Source organism: Cetorhinus maximus, chromosome 3, assembly GCF_964194155.1.
Source record: "Cetorhinus maximus chromosome 3, sCetMax3.hap1.1, whole genome shotgun sequence".
NCBI classification, from domain to species: domain Eukaryota; kingdom Metazoa; phylum Chordata; class Chondrichthyes; order Lamniformes; family Cetorhinidae; genus Cetorhinus; species Cetorhinus maximus.
In genome coordinates, this window is record NC_135881.1 from 140,955,706 (window position 1) to 140,974,888 (window position 19,183).

Genomic DNA, 19,183 nt, shown 5'->3' on the forward strand with positions numbered 1-19,183 from the left:
TCCCCTTGTCACTTCGTGCATATTACCTTGATATTAACAGGCAACGCTGGAGAAGTTAAGTTGCCAGCCTGTAGGAAAGACTGACAGGCAGAAGTATAATTGAATTCTGGTACTGGCAGTGCCAGGCATTTAGGCCAGTTGAGAGCTTTATATTTTCACAGTGCAGGGCAGACTGTTGACACGTACAGGTTGAGAATGTTTATGGTTAATTTAAAAGGTTCTATATCCCTTTTGATAGATACCTTACATTCCTTTTTGGTCTAGTCTACACGTTCAACCGAAGTTTATTATGGGTTAGACGACCAGTAGTTTTGTACTTTATTAATTAATACAGGTGATGAGACTGAGACCACTGGAAATTATTTCTGTTGTGACTGTAAACAGCTACCAGAAAGATAATTCCAATCAGTCCTATATTTAATCATTGACTGTGTAAAGGTTATGAATTGAGACCTATCACCTTTGCTAGCTGTGCCTGCTGACTCCTATAGCTCAGTTTGTTATAGATATCCAGCAAATGAAGTAGCAGATCTATTCTTGCTATTCTCTGGTGAATGGTTTTAATGTAGAACTTGGCAAAAATATTTCCTACAAATAGTTACCCTAGACTTTTCCTTCTCATTGATCTTTCCTTTTCTTTGATTTTTTTTTCCTTCTCCATGTGATTCTCATTTGACCGCCTATTGGTTAACTGAGCTACTTCAGTACCAATCAATACAGTACCACATGTGCCCAATCAGCTGCAACTGGAAACAGGCACCACATCCACCTATCTTACAGGTGTCAGCTGTGGCTCAGTTCATAGCACCCTCGCCTTTGAATCAGAAGGTTGTGGGTTCATGTCCCACTCCCGGAAACCAAGAACTGTGATTGTAGTTGAAAGAGTTGCAATCTGTGATTGTTGATAACTCAAAAGAGTATCCACCTATCTTGATATATAAAACTATCAGGAGATGCAGACTGTCTGCAATGAATGAAAGGGTGACTTCCCTGAAGTACATTAAGTTGGTCTGTCACTTTTATATTTTTTTTACCCCATTGCCAGCTCATATAACACGATCTACATGTCAATCTGCAGGATAAACTTTGTATCTGGGATGTATGCTTGTGAGTAGAGGCAGAGAAGTGACATTATAGGGTCACTTCAAAATTACCTTTCAAATTAAATATTTATCCTCAGGTCTACAGCACCATCTTAAAATACATGCAGGACAATGATTAGTCAAATTAGAAAATTTTGATTTTCAAAAAGCAATCTTACATATTATTCCACCATGAACTGATTATAGCCTATAAATGACTGTCAGCGATATTGACAGCTGGATGCTTAGCATGTTTGTATGTCATTCCTTTGTTCATTATTTTAATAGAAGTGTTAATTCATACAGTTTTAAAATACCAGGCAGAGGAACACTATATGAATACATGAAGCTTATAAAATCCTCAATTGCTATATACTTAGGGCCTGACTCTTGATTTTCCTCCTACTAATTAATACCATTGTAGAGATGCTAAAAGAAGCTTTTGTTCTTTTTTTTCACACGCACCATGAGTTTTCGACCACCTTGAAGCAGTTGAGCTCCACTACCTTCAATTCCATTGCAGTTAGATTTTCTAGCCACTTTGTTGCAAAGTGGAGATGAATTAAATATACACTTAAGAAACTCCGTTTCAAAACTTTTTCTTTAATTGAACAAATTACAGTACAGTACTAATGTCATCTGATTCTTCTGGCTTCTTTTGCTTGCTTGGAAGCGATTTTAAATACTCAAGATGCCTTCTTGCATCTTCTTGGTTCTGACGTACATAATATACCACGTAGGAGATCACCATGGTAAACCAGCCAAACATAGTGACCAGCATGGCCACATCGGTTGTTTTTTTAGACAGATTACAGAAGTCAGCCTCATTTGCAGCGCTGACAAAGGATTTCCCAGTATGTTCCTTCAAAGCTGCTGTCTCGCAGATGATGTTGCTGGCCATTTCATGGTTAGAGGGCATGCCATGCAGCACCTGCTGGAGGGTGCAGTCACAGTGCCATGGGTTGTCAGAAAACTGCGCCCGGCCTTTGAGTTTGCTGAATGTGTCTTTATGTACGCTTTTAATCTTGTTGTTCGAAAGATCAAGAGTCTGCAAGGTGTCAGCCACCCCTTTGAATGCCTGTTCTTCTATGGACTCGATAACGTTTTTGGACAAATTAAGCACTTTGAGCTGGTGCAGGTCCTTAAAAATCTCATTGGGAACAGACCTTATTTGATTTGAATCTAAGTAAAGTAAAGCAGTTTCAGGAGGAAGGTCTTTAGGAATCTCTTTAAGATTCGCATTGCTGCAGCTTACATTTAAGCTACTGACATGAGAACACAAACAGCCTTTTGGACACATGCTGGCTGAGTGAAAGCACAGTATCAGGAGCACAAAACTCTGCAGCAGAAAATACATAGAGAGGGGGCGAGCTAGGAATAGGTCCATCAGCTTCATGCTGGGATGTCTGCATAATCACATGGCCAATTACTTCATCCAACAATTAACGTACAGTGTGTGATAATAATTCTTTTTCTCTTCAGTAAGCAATTTAGACACCATGGTAAAGTTGCACATGTTGTCCACATTTATATATCGTTAATGGTGTTCAGAAGTATTATACCTGAAAGAGAAATACACACATTTTATATACAAATTTCATGAAGTGAAATTTAAAGGAGCAAACTATCCAATATAAATGAATGTAATTTTGATTAAATGCAATCACAACCATTAGTCATTGTTCCAGTCTTCTGCTGAGGTATAATGAAAGCCACATAGTCATGCAACGCCTAGAAAACATAATTGCTTTTCTTATATTCAGTGCATTTTGCATAATTTTGTTACGATTGTAATTTTGTGATATGTTTTTCTGCTGTAAGTGAGAAAAAACTAAATATCTGTATGTTGTTAAAAAGCCTGACTGGACGTCATTTTCATCATAAGTGCTGCTATGTCGGAAATCTTGCCCTGATTTCTGACCCTGATCAGACAAAAAAATACACATTCACCTTCCTCTAATTTTTCTGGGCAATCTTCCAGTGGAGGATCCTGCAGAACTCAGTCAGCGCAGGAAACCTCCGAGAGAGTGACGGAGAGAATCCGTGCAGAAACCACGCCCCCTTTTTACACCACTAACTGTTGTATTCTGGTAAGTAAAGAGTTTAAATGTCCCAAAGCTTCTTTGAAAAGCTATGGAGAGAAGTTAAGTGTATAAGGGGGTAGGGTGGCTGAGGTAAGTGGGTAAGAGAGTAGCGTGAGTGAGGACGTAGAGTGGCAGCTAGGTAGGGTGGAAGGTGGGTAGGTTTGTGAGGTTGGGTCAGGTCAGGTTTGGGGGGAATCGGGAGATCAGGTAGGGAGTTGGGGGGTCAATGGGGGAGTTGGGTGGTGAGGGCTAGTCAGGTTGAGTTGGGAGGGAGTCGGGGGTCGATGGGGGATTCGGGGGGGGGTCAGTGTGAATGATTGGGGGTTTACTTGTGTAGTTACTCAGGTGTAAGACTAGGTTTAATCTAACATTTCTTCAGCAACAACCAGGTATGTAAGTCGGAACCTTTTGAAATCTCCGACTCTAGCTCATAGTTGGAGACTTTTTCGGAGGGTCCCGGGGAGCAGGGGAATTACCCATCAAAATCCTTGTCATAGCTACACATTTTTCCATGGCCTAGCTTTATCTTTGTCTGCAACCTCTTGGAGCCCTCTCTCCCAGCCTGCACAGTCTGCTCCTCCGACTCTGGTTTATTGTCCATGCTACCCATTCCCCCACCCCCACCTTTACCATTCAATGCACACCCTGCGGGCATCATGTCCCTGTTCTCTGGAGTTTTCTTTCTAAACTCCTCTGCTTTTCTCCATATGCCACCAACTTTGAAAGGCTCCTCAAACCTTATCCTTCAGCCACATCTATGAATGTCTCCTCTTGCTCTTTTAAGTCTTACTTGCTGGTGATTTCCTCCTGAGAAATACGTTGAGAAATTTTGCAATGTTAAAGGTGTGACAAAATGCGCATTATCAGAATGAATTTTCAGTCCCCCTGACTTCTGGCAAAGATCACTTTTTTGAGGAGAAATGCTATAAAACAAATGGAATTGGACTAATCTAACCCAAGTGAAACAAAACCAGTCATCCAAAAATAAAGCAATCACATCAGAGGCTGCACAATCCAGAGAGTACGGTGCAGTGATTACTAAAGGATGTCGTATGCTGGCAATTTAAGTTCTTTTCTGTTCTTAAGAGCGAGAGAAAGATGAGAAAGCAGAGAGGAAAGCAGAAGGGACCAGGGGTACAATAAAAGAAATACAGAAAGCCATAAAAACAGGTCAGGCGTGGGATATATTAAAAAAAGAGTTAGATTATCAAACAGCTCGGGGTAGGCTTACATTGCATGTATGTAAAAACATAAAGTATTCTGGATAAAGCTGGTGAGCTAGATGCACATTTTGAAATGGAGATATGATAAAATAGCATGAACAGAGATGCAGTTTAGGCCAGGATGGGCTGAGAGGTGAACATTTCTGGCTACAAAATATTCAGGAGCTATAGAGTAAGAAACAAAAGGAGAAGGGACATTGCAGGTTTGGCAGTATTTACCAAATATTTCATGACAGCATTAAAACATAAGGGTGATAAATGAGATCATGAAAAAGCTGAATCTACATGATTAGAGTTAAGGAACAGTTATGGAACTTACTATAGGTTGCCGAATAGTGGAAAGCAGACAGACAGAGGAACATGTTAAAAAGAAGTATATGAAGAAATAACAGGGTCAAATAATGGGTGACTTTAATACTGAAAATAGACTAAAGTAAAATCAATGTGATTGCTCAAGAAAAGGGAGGATTTTTACAATGTGTCCAAGATTGCCAATTGGCCCATTCTGCCTTCAACTCTTTGCTGGATTAATCCCAGCCCCCATCTTCTCTCTCTATAGCCTTGCATCTTCCTCTGCTTCAAATTCATTGGTCTCTGCCTCAATACTCATTTTGGCAAAGGATGCCATGCTCCAATCAGGAGTTAAGGAGAAAATCTGTAAAATAACAATCTAGTAAATTGCAGTCAACATAATACTAATTCCACTGTTTTGATCTTCCCCATGTTCTTCCTGTACTTCAAAAATCTATCCATTCTTTTCTTAGATGACGCAATGGTCTCAAGCATTCTGTGCAAAACCAATTCATGCTGTAAAGAAATAATGTTAACCTCTCTTTTCAAGCTGTTAATGACAATATTACAATTGTGACGCTACCACTTATGCCTTAACCAGATGGAGTAGCCTCTCCCCATTCATCTTATCAAAACGCTTCACAACTTTAAAAAAACTATTAGCTATGCCTTTTTCGCTCTACTGGATGTTAAGACTTTTTTGCTCTACTGGATGTCCCTGTATGCCAAGCCACTCTTCATAAATATGAGTACTTTCAGAATACTGGTGAACAATAATGTGACAAAGGTCAAAATTCAAATTCATTAAAATAAACAGGCAAGAGCTTTATTTAATTCTTAAAGAACCTCATAATAACATGAAACAACAAAAATGTATTTTTTCAACGGCAAATTTACAAAAACTGCTTTGTAGCACACACCCTGTGTTATTTAACATTCATTACTTGGGGCAGAATTTAATGTGGGTGACGGGTGTCCCACACACTGGCTAAAGGCCTGCCTCATTATGTGCCAACCAGGCACTTAACTGGGCAGTGGCGGATCTTTCCTGGGATCAAGGACCCTGGGGGCAAAAGTCCCCTCTGGGTGTTTCTGGCTAATCAGAGGACAACAGCTTTTCAATGCACAGCAGAGCTACTGGTGGTGGGGCAATGGGGTTGGCAGGAGGGTAGGTCTCAGAGGGCCCCAACCTTCCCGATACTGGATCCCTCGAACAGGCACAGAGTGCATTTGAACAAGGGACCACCTGCCTTGGAAGCCTGCAGACAACACTGGCAGGTTTTGCTTTTCAAGCTAACTGCCTGGTGAGTCCCTCACCCACTGCTGGGTGAATACCAGTGGTAGCAGGATGAGGCCCTTAAGTGGGCATTAACTGCCCATTTAAGGGCCTCAATTGGTGGCAAGTCAGGAAAGTCACGGACCTAATCGGGACAGAGACAGGAAGGTGGTAGGCTCCCCACCTATAACCACCCCCCTGCCCGATTAAATGCCCCCTGCCACCAAACTCGCCGTGGGGAAGGTCACTAAATTCTGGCTGTTGTGTCCTCCAGTAACCTTATAAGCATGCAAATAATCAACTTTTCTAAAAGCCCTCTATGCTGATAGAATGTCATTTGGAATCGTAACATGGGGAAGAATTTTCCTCCTGTCAGGGGGGAAGTGCAGGAGCAGGCACGTCTCCGATCAGCGCCCCTGCTTGGGGGCGTGCTCCATTTTACGTGGGCGGGCCAATTAAGGCCCACCCAACATGATGTCCACCAGGAAGTTCTATGCGCTCCCTGTGCGGGCGGGGGGGGGGGGTGGAATTCCTCAGCTGAGAGTGTGCTTTTTCATGCATGCGCGCGAAAGAGCGCACTCATCTTCCTGAGGCTAAGTGCTGCCTCAGGGAGATCGGCACCAAATTTAAAAATGGTGAAGGTGCAAAAATAAAATTTCCCTGACATGTCCCCTCATGTGACACTGTCACATGAATTGGGACATATCCATAACTTTAAAGCATACATTTATTAAAATTTTAAAAACTCTCATGAAACCTCATCCTGTCCGTGGATGAGGTTTCATGCTTTTTCTGAAGCCCGCCAGGGCTCCCGGCCTGCCCGCCAACCTTAAGGTTGCATGGGCAGGTTCATTAATTATCTCAATTGCTTTTTAAATGGCCTCAGTTGGCCGTTGACAGGTCAGCGGGCACACAGCTGATTCGGCTGTGCCCCTGCCAACCTGAACATTGAAATGACGCGGGGTGACATTGGGAGTTCTGTCCGACGTCATCCCGTGTCATTTTACGCGTCGGCGAGCGGGCCTTAAAGATCCTAGCCATGAATTGTACAATCAAACTTCCCTTCATATAAACTCACCATGTTAAATGAACATCTAAAAAAGGACACTGTGACACGCATTACTCCAATGATGGAGACTTCAAGTATTTGCTGCTTCATGATCATTAATTCGGAATCATTATGTTTTGCCTTTAAAGAAGCTTTCTTTATCCTAGATTTTCTAACGATCAGTATCAGCATCTCTTAAAATACCTCCAAATTGAAACATCAGCTGGTACACATAACATTCATCACAGAAATGTTAGTGATATTCAGGACACCATCTAAATTTTTGAACTGAACTTTAATCATGTCCCATTGTAATCAGCTGAATGGAAATGCTATCAAAAGGATGAGCAGGCACTACTTCAAAAGGGAAAGAAACAGGAACAGTCAGGAATTCACTTTCGCTTCTCGCCAAACCTGATAATAGTCATAAAATCCTTGGACACCAGCCGCAACGACTGTTACCATGGTTTTATTAGTCTTGTATCTTGCCACTCCTTTGTGACACATCCATTGCTTTTTCTCAGGGTTATTGGCTACACTCTGATCACATTCTTCTTCTATTAGGTTGTTTCAACTGTCTTCTAATGAATGATCTTAATTGTATTGAAGTTTGTTTTTAAATGTCACATACTGGTGTCCATCTTTGATAAAAACTAGAGTGTAACTGAACCATCACAAACAGAATATTGCTTCAATGTGCACGATGTTTTCTTAGTTACATCCATCATCTATATGGTATCAAATGATAAAACAATTCTAATGTCCATTACTTAGACATTCCTATCAGATTAATTTTAATCTTAATCACTAAAATCTCTCCAGTATTGAAAAAATACCCGTTTAGTCTCTCATTTCTGGATCATCTTGAATGTATGTTGAATGCTCTCTCTGGCCTTATCATGCTTTATATAATGAGGAACCAAAGCACAGCATTGTAATTATGGTCTAAACAATATTTTGTACCAACTTATCATCACCTTTTTACCCATTTATCATATGCCCCTATTTATTAAACCCAAAATGCTTTTGGACTTTCTACAGGTTTATCTACCTGCATTTTCAAGAAATTATGGCCTGGATTTTCACTCTCGAGGTGGGTGCGCAAAGCTGGGAAATCTCCTGCCCGCTGCACCTGCCTCAGGAAAAATTGCCCCAAATGGTGGAATCTTCGTCCCAGGAAGAGGTGGGTGTGGGATGGATTTGGGCCTGCCATTTCCGGACGCTGATCAGGGACAGCCACATGGGTTGCTGGGTGCCAAGGTGGGCTGTTTAACAGATCCATCTCGATTCCCTGGGACTTCGTACCAATTGTTTTCATAAACATTAGGCGCTTACGCCCTCACCCCTCACATCCCCACACTCTCCACATGCCCATACATGCTAACTCATGGCAACCCATGCCTCCCACCCACCCCTAGGGTCTCTTATATCCTCTATGCCAACTTAGTGCCATCTTATGCAACCCATCCTGTCCACCCGCGCCCCCTCCCCAATGACCCCTTATAGTCTCTGAGAAAGCTTAGTCAACTCATGCCAACAATGCTCCCCATGTCCATGGTCCCTTGTAGCTCCTATGCCAACTTAGTGCCAACTCATGACCTCTGACCCACCCCCATGGCTTCTTACAGCCTCTATGCTGACTTAGTGCCACCTCATGCCCCTTTGCACCCTCCATGCCAACTCACCCAGTATCCACCATGGGCAGACCTCAGGTGAGATGCAATAAAATAAGGTTCTAAAAATCTATTGGAGATTTTATTATATGTAAAAAACACTCATTCATGAAAGTCCATTCAATACATTTGAATCTTCACAAGTACTTAATCCCTTATAAAAACAAACATTTCTATTCATAACCTCACATCAAAGACAGATAATCCTGTAATAAACTCATTGATTTGTCAATCAAACTGTGAAAATGATAGACTGTGGAAAGCAGTAAAGCATTAATAATGCTAAAAAATAGCACTTAGGCTTATGTCAACAAATGGCTATTAAAATTTCTAGAACAGATTTTTGTTTCAACTCAGACACAGGCAGGAAGTTTTTTTTAATTTTTAAAGGGCAAGGGATTTAAATAACTTGACAGCTTGACACTTCTACAGACCTTATATGCCCTTCAAGCGCACTTACGTCTACTCTAAAGATTTGCAACTCACGCACTGCAGGACCCGGTCCTTGCTCCAGTGAGAATTGGGCCTGTTTGAACTCAGCACTGAGATCAAATGGTTTTGCTGAGTTCTAACTTCCTTCATATGAGTCATGTCCTGCCACCCCTCCCCGCTCCCCCCCCACCCCCCCACCGGCTGTACCCAGCAACCACACCCGCCCATCCAATGAAAGTGTTTTCTGCCAGATATGGGACCAGAATTTCCGGATCTGGGGTCCTTCCATCATGTTAGATACGCTACAGAATCTCCATGACTCCATGAAAATCCAGGCCTATGCATTTTAACTCCTGGGCCTCTCTGTTCACCCACATCCTTTAGTGATTTTCCACTGAGCATTCTTTGTCTTTCCTTATACTTGCTGCAAAACAACAAAACAACTTGTTTTTAGATATCACCTTTAGCTTAATAAAACAGAATAAAGGCACTTCACAGGAGTATTATAAAGTAAAATTTGACATTGAGCCACATAAGGCAGATGAGCAAAACCTTGGTCAAAGAGGAAGGAAGGCTTGGGGAGGAAATTCCAGAGATTATGGGCTTGTAAATTGAAAGTAGACCAGCCATGAATGGTGAAACAATTAAATTAGGGATCCTAAGGTTCTCTTTCAGTTGTCCATCTGAGCTGACTTGCATACCCACCCATGCACTGATCGCGCTCCCATGCAGAACCTGTGCCTATCCAACACGTGGCTCCGCTCACTTTCGGTTTGAGAAAAATGGAAGTCATCACGTTTCTGCTCAGCCCCCCCATTCGTTCCCATTCCCCAGTCGTCCATGTCCTTTCCCCCATCACTGTTGACCCCCATGGCATCACTTTCCACCTCCCCCCACCACCTATCAGCTGGAACCCCTTTCTTTCTAGGATGTCCAGGTGAACATGCACGTTCCTTACGTTCCTGAGAATTCCACCTCCATCTACATTAACCTCCCCATTTTCCTCCTTCCCATCCCCAGGATCCGTGTCTGTCTCTGATTCCCCACCAACTATTCTCACCGTCCCTTCTACCACTACTGGTAGAAGTCGCGCCCTCACCCTCCCACCCTTCTGGCTTACTCTGTCCCCTCTCATACTCACTATTCCCTCCTACCACACCCACCCTCAGTTTGATCCCCAGCAGGCAGCCATTGTCTGCACAGACCCCTCCCTTGCATGTTCATTTGGGCATCGCCCCCCCCACCCTTACTCCTTCCTCTACCCTTATTCCCTCCCCCACCCTTACTCCACCCTCCACCCTTACTCCTTCCCCTCCAAACTCCTTCCTCCACCTGAACACCTTTCTCTGCCTGAAGTCCTTCCCCCTGAACTCCTTCCCCCTCCAAACTCCTTCCCTTACATCTTCCTCCCTCTTACACCTGCCTCCCCACTTGTTGCATGCTCCCCCATTACACCTTCCTCCCCCATACTCCCTCCTCCCCTTTGCCAACTCCTCTCTTATACACACCTAGACCTTCCTCTCTCCCCCATCACCGCTCATCTGTGTCAGCCCAAGGCCAAGGCCATGATGTTCCAAAGCAGACCCGAGGCATCAACACGGAGACTTCCCATCTTCTGAGAGCTGCTTCGTGGCACAGCCATGTCTGCAAGAATCCACTCAGTGTGCGGTGCACGATCCGGGGTCCGGCAGCTGTAGGGCCCCAGCATTTTCTGCTCCTTGGATGTCCATGATGTGAGCAAGGCCCTAACAGTAAGTCCCAACCTCTGCTCATCACACTTATCCAGACGTGTTCTAAGCTGACGTGTTTTCCTGCCGGCGTAACAGTAATTCTGGTGTGGGGGGGATGATTCTGGTCGGACTTTACTTTGCATTGCATTAGCGGGATGTAAAGCGGGTTCACGCTGGCCTCCAGTGTGTTTGGCGTTCCACCATGGCGGAGACCATTGGATGATCCCGCTGTGCTTTCACACCAGCATGAAAATGATTTTTGGCCTTCTCACCATATTTCGCCTCCCCGCCAGCCCCACCAGCCATGACCCCTGACGCCAACTGGGCCAGAAAATTCCGACCTATGTCTTCGGCATTCGTCTGTCTTGGGAGAAGGTGAACTGCACCTAGGGTGTATGTCACTTCTGTATTGTGCATCATCTGTTGTGGCTGCAGAGGCTGATATGCGAGTGGCAATCCCTTCCGCAGCTGGCACAGATGAACTGTGTTGGCCCGAAGTTGACTGCTGTTTTTCCCTTCCAACTCTTTTCTTCTATCTGGCAATTTTGTTTGCCCTTTGCTTTTTCCACACCCTTCCTGGCTGCTTGTCTCCAGGCACTCTGGTCAGCAGCAACTACTCCCAATGCATCACCTCCGGTCCTGGTCATCTTGAGGTCTCGCTTACTGACGTCCTTGCATTACAGGCGTGGGAGACCTGTTGGTCTCATGCCAATAGCAAGCTCACCATTATCCATTCAATGTATATGACCTGGCCATTGGAGTCAAGAAAGCAAACAGGCTGGGAATCCCTGCACACTGGTGTACTTTTGTATTCAGCACTCTGTCCTACCAGGACGTGCCCAATATTCATCTGAGGCAATGGAGGTGGAAGCTGTTCAGTTGCTTTTCTTGACTTGCATAAGTTATCCATGCTTTTCTACTGTAAAGGAGGGAGTTGAGAACACAAGCTTGGCACTTTGTATTTTCTAGAGCTTTGTATTTTTGGTTAATTTGTTGTTGGTCCACATCAACCTGCAGAGTGAGGTTGTCGATGTTGATGGAAGGTGGAGTCTCTTATGAAGCGCACAATTTTGGTCTTCTTGAAGCTGATTGTCAGTCAAAACTCCTTGCAAGACCGGGAGAACCAATCTACAAACTACTGCAAGTGAGCTTCAGTATGGGATGCCAGTGCGGTATCATCAGCAAACAGCAAGTTACAGAGTAGGACATTACATACTTTGGTCTTGGCACGCAGTCTAACCAAGACTGTGCTTCCTATATCTAAGCCCAAGTAAATCATGAATCTATACCGAGAACAGAAATGAACCAAGAACTGACCACTTGGGTACATCCCACCAACCTTTCTCCAATCTGAGCAACATCTATTTATTCTAACTCTGTTTCTCTCAATCGCCCAACTTTCTATCTACGCTGATATATTCCCTCATTTATCATTGTAATTTTTTACATTTCAACAGTGACTACAATTCAAAGAATTAATTCGCCATAAAGAACTTTGGAACACTCTGAAGCTGAGAAAGCTGCTATACAACATAAGATTCTCTTTTTTCTCACACAGCTGAAATTTTCTAACCTGCCTCTTGCCAGGCACCTCAATTAATGCGTTTTGAAAATCGATGTGCACTTTATCTACAGTATCCTGTCTATCACTCTAAGCACCTGCTACTTCAAAATATTCTATTAAATTCTCAACATGACTTGCCTGAAACAAATGAATGTTGGCTTTCTTTGCATAACCTAAACATTTATAAATGCTCACTAATTTTATTTTGAATGGGGATTCCAACAGACAAATTTTTCTGGCCCCATGGAGACCAAGTTTGTTGTAATTGCACAGAGGAAAACTACACATGCTCAACTGCAGGCAGCATTATCGAACAACTTTATTTACAACAGAAAGGGCAGCAGAGAGGACTCTACACTACTCCCTCCTCACTTAAAAAATAAAATGGCATATGTACATAATTTTCCAGAATACAATGATAAACCAACATCAACAATACTTGAAAATTTCAAGGGGTTGGGCCGCTTATTTATTTTTACTGTAATCAGAACTAAAACACATATCTCACTGATATTGCCAGAGTAATTTAGATTTTTTAAAATAGTCTTCCTTAAATCAGTATGTGTTTAACAAAAATATAACCATTTGGAAAAAGTAATGAAAAGGACAACTTATTTCTCCTTCCATCCTACATACTTCCAACTAACCTATCTAGTTTCTTTCTCTTCCTGTCTGGGTATCTCTTACTATTTCCATTAGCTTCACACTGCTCTTTCAACATCTCTGACTGTGTTAAACCTGAACTTTGATTTTGACTACCAGCTCCACTTAATGGTTGGGACTGCGGCATTGATTAATTTGTCTTAATCAAAGACCCTGGCTCATTTTTCTCTATCGGTGGATTCTGTGATACTAGCAAACTTTCAGTTTCTTTGTGACTTTCACTTTCTTCCTGATGTGCACTTGGGGCTGCTCTCCCTTTGTCAGGTTTCCTCGTTCAAGCAAATGATCGACATGACACTAACGTAGTCTCTCTCCAAGCTTCACTAGCTATGTAAACATACCTAGTTTCTTTATAACTCTGATCACATCTCTTATCACGCCAGTGGTTTTTCAGCATCACCTTCTGACTAGCATTGAATTCTCTAAGTTTCATGCCTCATGTATCATGACTCATCTTCACATTGTCTTGCTTTTCTCTTAGTTTGCTATTGATGTCAGGCTTAAGCAAACTTAAACCTTGTTCTAGGATTGTGTTTAAACACTAATTCTTAAGGGGAGCAACCTGTTGTAGACGGTGGTTTATTCTGTATGAGAACAGAAAATTGTCTAGCCTGTGTTGAAGAGAAACATGGGAGCTCCTGCGTAGCTGTTACCTAGCAAATATTTATGCGAAGGCTTTTTCACGATCTGTACACTTCTTTCTGCAGCATCATTCGATGCTGGGTGATATGGTGGTATTAGGGTGTGTTTGACTCCATCCTTACTTAGAAATATTTCAAACTCTTTTGATGTAAACTGTGGACCATTATCTGACACCAACACCTCTGGCAACCCATAAACTGTAAACCAAAAAAAGAAAGGTGTTGGCATTTGTGGTAATGTGCATAGGCTCAACATTTATCTATTTGCTATAGCTATTGACCAAACTAAGGTACACTTTCCACTTCAAAAAAATCAACATGTACTCGTTCCCATGGTTTCCTCGTGTTTGGCCCTGAAATGAAAAGAACCTTGGTTGGGTAATTTCTCATTCTGAGATACACTTCTCAACTTTTCACCAACTCTTCGATATCTCTATCTTTTCATACCAAAAATAGCTTCTTGATACTGCTTTCTGACGGATTATTTATGTGTGCTCGTGGTGAAGTTCCTCTAACAATCTCTCTATACCTTGTTGGAAAAATGCCTCTTAAATCCCATAGGAAACAGCCCTGATCTACAATCAGTTCAGTTCTATATGGGAAATACTGCAATTGAGTGCTGTACTGAGCATCACTTCCTTCAGAGTTTTCTCGCTAATTTATCTGGGAGATACTGGCATGCCATTTGTGTATGTCAAGTTATTTACATGTAACGCAATGGCTAAGAATGAACCAGTCTTCACGGGAAATCTTGAAAAAATGTCTGCATTTTTAAAATTCATTCATGGGATGTGGGTGTCACTGGCTAGGCCAGTATTTATTATCCATCCCCAATTGCCCTTGAGAAAGGGGTGGTGAGCTGCCTTCTTGAACCGCTGCAGTCCATGTAGTGTAGGTACACCCACAGTGCTGTCAGGGAGGGGGGTTCCAGCATTTTGACCTAGCAACAGTGAAGGAACAGCGATATATTTCCAAGTCAGGATGGTGAGTGGCTTGGAGGGGAACTTCCAGGCAGGCAGTGGTGTTCCCATGTGTCTGCTGCCCTTGTCCTTCTAGATGGCAGTCGTCATGGGCTTGGAAGGTGCTGTCTAAGGAGCCTTAGTGAGTTAGCAGAGTGTATCTTGTAGATGGTACACACTGCAGACACTGTTTGTGGATGGGGTGCCAATCAAGCAGGCTGCTTTGTCCTGGATGGTGTCAAGCTTCTTGGAGCTGCAGTCATCCAGGCAAGTGGAGAGTATTCCATCACACTCCTGACTTGTGCCTTGTAGATGGTGGACAGGCTTTGGGGAGTCAGGGAGTGAGTTACTCACCATAGGATTCTTAGCCTCTGACCTGCTCTTGTAGCCAAGTTATTTATTTATTTATTTATATTCATTCATGGGATGTGGGTGTCGCTGACTAGACCTAATTGCCTTTGTTTAGAGAGCATTTTAAGAGTCAACCACATTGCTGTGGGTCTGCAGTCACAAGTGGGCCAGACCAGGTAAGGACAGCAGATTTTCTTCCCGAAAGGACATTAGTCCTTTTTGGTCATTAGTGAACCAGATGGTATTTTTACAGCAATTGGCAATGATTTTTTGTGGTCATCATTAGACTTTCAATTCAAGATTTTTATTTCGAACCCGGGTCCCCAGAGCATTACCCTGGGTCTCTGGAATACCAGTCCAGTGACGATACCACTATGCCACTGCCTCGCCCCCCGCCCTGCGCCCCCTTTATATGGCTAGTCCAGTTCAGTTTCTGGTCAATAAAACCCCAGGATGTTGATAGTAGGGGATTCGGCGATGGTAATCCCATTAAATATCAAGGCGCAATGGTTAGATTCTCTCTTGTTGGAGAAGGTCATTGCCTGGTACATGTATAGTGTGAATGCTACTTGCCACTTGTCAGCCCAAGCCTGGATACTTTCCAGGTATTGCTGCATCTGGATACAGACTGCTTCAGTACCTGAGGAGTCAGGAATGGTGGTAAACATTGTGCAATCATCAGCGAACATCACCACTTCTGACCTTATAATGAAAGGAAGGTCATTGATGAAGCAGCTAAAGAAGGTTGGGCTTAGGATACTACCCTGAGGAACTCCTGCAGCGATGTCCTGGAGCTGAGATGACTGACCTCCAACAACCACAACCATCCTCTTCTGTGTTAGGCATGGCTCCAACCAATGGAGAGTTGAATGAGGTCAGGAGCTGAGTGACCCTGGCAGAACCCAAACTGAGTGTCAGTGAACAGGTTATTGCTAAGCAAGTGCCACTTGATAGCACTGTTGATGGCCCCTTCCATCACTTTACTGATGATGGAGAGTAGACTGATGGGGCGGCAATTGGTTGGGTTGGATTTGTCCTGCTTTTCATGTACAGGACTTACATGGACAATTTTTCACATTGCTGGGTAGATGCCAGTGTTGTAGCTGTACTGGAACAGCTTGTCTAGGTGCGCGGCCAGTTCTGGAGCACAAGTCTTATTGTTGGAATATTGTCAGGGCCCATAGCCTTTGCAGTACCCAGTGCCTTAAACCGTTTCTTGATATCACGTGGAGTAAATCGAATTGGCTGGAGGCTTGGCATCTGTGATGCTGGAGACCTTTGGAGGAGGCTGAGATGGATCATCCACTCGGCACTTCTGGCTGAAAATTGTTGCAAATGCTTCAGCCTTATCTTTTGCACTGATGTGCTGGACTCCTCCATCATTGAGGATGGGAATATTTGTGGAGCCTCAGCCTCTAGTGCGTTGTTTAATTCTCCACCACCATTCACGGCTGGATATGGCAGGACTGCAGAGCTTAGATCTGATCCGTTGTTTGTGGAATTGCTTAGCTCTGTTTATTGCTTGCTGTTTGGCACACAAGTGGCCCTGAGTTGTAGCTTCACCAGATTAACACCTCATTTTTAAGTATGCCTGGTGCTGCTCCTGGCATGCCCTCCTACACCTTTCATTGAACCAGGGTTTATCCTCTGGTTTGGTATGGTAGAGTGGGGATATGCTGGGCCATGAGGTTGCAGATTATGGTTGAGTACAATTCTGCTGCTGCTGAAGGCCCACAGCACCTCATGGTTGGTTAGTCTTGACTTGCTAGACCTATTCGAAATCTATCCCACTTAGCACACTGGTAGTGCCACACAACAGATTGGAGGGTATTCTCAATGTGAAGATGGGACTTCGGCTCCTCAATGATTGTGCGGTGGACACTCCTACCAATACTGTCTTGGACGGATGCATCAGCGGCAGGCAGGTTGGTGAGGATGAACTCAAGTATGTTTTTCCCTTTTGTTGGTTCCTTCACCACCTGCCGCAGGCCCAGTCTTGCAGCTATGTCCTTTAGCACTTGGCCAGCTCGGTCTGTAGTGGTGTTACTGAGCCACTCTTGGTGATAGACATTGAAGTCCCCCACCCAGAGTACATTCTGCACCTTTGCCACCCTCAGTGCTTTCTTCAAGTGGTGTTCAACATGGAGGAGCACTGATTCATCAGTTGAAGGGATGGTGGGGAGGGCACGGTGCGTGGTAATTGGCAGGTGGCTCCCTTGTCCATGTTTGACCTGATGCTATGAGACTTCATGTGGTCAGGAGTCGATGTTGAAGACTCCCAGGTAAGTCCCTCCTGACTGTATGCCACTGTGCCACCACCTCTGCTGCATCTGTCCTGCCGGTGGGACAGGGCATACCCAGGGATGGTGATGGTGGTGTTGGAGCATTATTCTAAGGTATGATTCCATGAGGATGACTATGTCAGGTTGTTGCTTGATTAGTCTGTGAGACAGCTCTTCCAATTTTGGCACTAGCCCCCAGATGTTAGTAAGGAGGACTTTTCAGGGTTGACAGTGCTCAGTTTGCTGTTGATGTTTCTGGTGCCTAGTTCGATGCCGGTTTGTCCGTCCGGATTCATTCCTTTTAGACTTTTTAGCGGTTTGATACAACTAAGTGGCTTGATAGGCCATTTCGGATGGCATTTAAGAGTCAATCACATTGCTGCATATAATGCCAACGTGGTGATCCCAATGCCCATCGAAAAATTAATTCCAAAGAATTTGCCCATAACTCTATTAGACTAATAGGTCTGTCCTCTCGGGTAAATGTGAAAGATCTTATAGCACTATTGAAATAGCAGAGGAGTTCTATCCATTATCATGGTCATCATTTACCACTCGATCTATATCACTAAAAGCAGATTACCTGCTGATGTATCTCACTGCTGTTTGAGGGACTTTGCTATGTGCAGACTGACTGCCATGTTTCTTTACATCATCACAGTAGCTACACGTCAACCAAATTAGCTGGCTATAAAGGGCTTTCCAGATGCCCTAAGGTCACGAAAGGCATGATGTAGATTATTTCTTCTTACTTTATTTAGTCACCCAGTCTATCCTTCTCAGATATTACATTTTGTTTAAGGCAATTTGCAAAAGAAACAATGGTGACCTGAGAAAATCTTTTCTCTGCAGTGAATGGTTAAGATCTGGAACGCACTGCCTGAGATTGTGGTGGAGGCAGAGTCAATCATGGCTTTCAAAAGGCAATTGGGTATTTATCTAAAGTGAAAAAAAATTGCAGAGCTATTAGGAAAAAGCAGTGGAGTGGCACTAGCTGAGTAGTTCTTACAGTGAATCAGCATGGACACAGCAGGCTGAATGGTCTTCTTCTGTCCTGTAGTTATTCTATGATTCTATCTATTCTTTAGAACTATGAAACAATTTGCATATTTAAGGTGCATTGGGAAAAATACAGCCAGAGTTTTTTCTACCTCCTGTCTGAATTTGTTCAACATCCTAGGCATGCCATCAGTCTCTGACGACTTTTCATTCAAAGTTCTCCAAAATTTTTCAGAAGCAATACAGCTCTGGTCCAGAAAAAGCTATAAGCATGTAACTACAAAACTGTCAGTCTAAAATTAGTAGTAGGTCAGCTTTTAGAAGTCACTGCACAGATTAAAATGAATACTCCCTTAGAAAGACAAGGACAACAGCACGGATTTGTCAAACACAAGTCATGCCTGACATATTTAGTAAGAGTCCTTTGTGGAAACAAGAAAGTGTGATATTAAAGGAAATGCAGTGGATGTCAGTTAAATATTTTTTCAAAGGCATTTAATAATGTGCCACATAGGAGGCTCCATGATTAATTTTAGGCACATATTAAAGGGAGGATAGGACGATAGCTAAAGGACATAAAACAGACAGTAATGGTTACTAATTTTTTTCAGACTGGAGGGATGTTAACAGTGGTATCCCTCAGGGATTAGGGTTGGGACCATTTCTTTTTCCAATTTTCCAATATAGATAAATAAGCTGGAATTGTGTGGAGAGGGCACAATATTATAATTTGCAAATGACACAAAAATAGAGAACATATTTAACTTAAACAGCTCCAGGAGAGTGTAGACAGGTTAGCAGATGGGGCAGATAGATGTCAGATGAACGTTCTGCAGTGAGATGTGGGGTGATACATTGTGGGAGGAAAATAAGGTGGAGAAATAA

General features: G+C 43.2%; 1 protein-coding gene across 2 annotated transcripts in view; it reads right to left on the reverse strand.

Moving 5' to 3' along the window:
* Window positions 1-969: 969 nt before the first annotated feature.
* Window positions 970-19,183, reverse strand: part of lrrc3b (leucine rich repeat containing 3B) — a 115,969-nt gene continuing 97,755 nt past the window's right edge. For both annotated transcript variants that reach the window (XM_078539054.1, XM_078539055.1), the window contains exon 2: window positions 970-2,644. In XM_078539054.1, the coding sequence (XP_078395180.1) occupies window positions 1,699-2,478 (780 nt within the window). In that variant the 5' untranslated portion in view covers window positions 2,479-2,644 and the 3' untranslated portion in view covers window positions 970-1,698. The remainder of the gene's footprint in view (window positions 2,645-19,183) is intronic.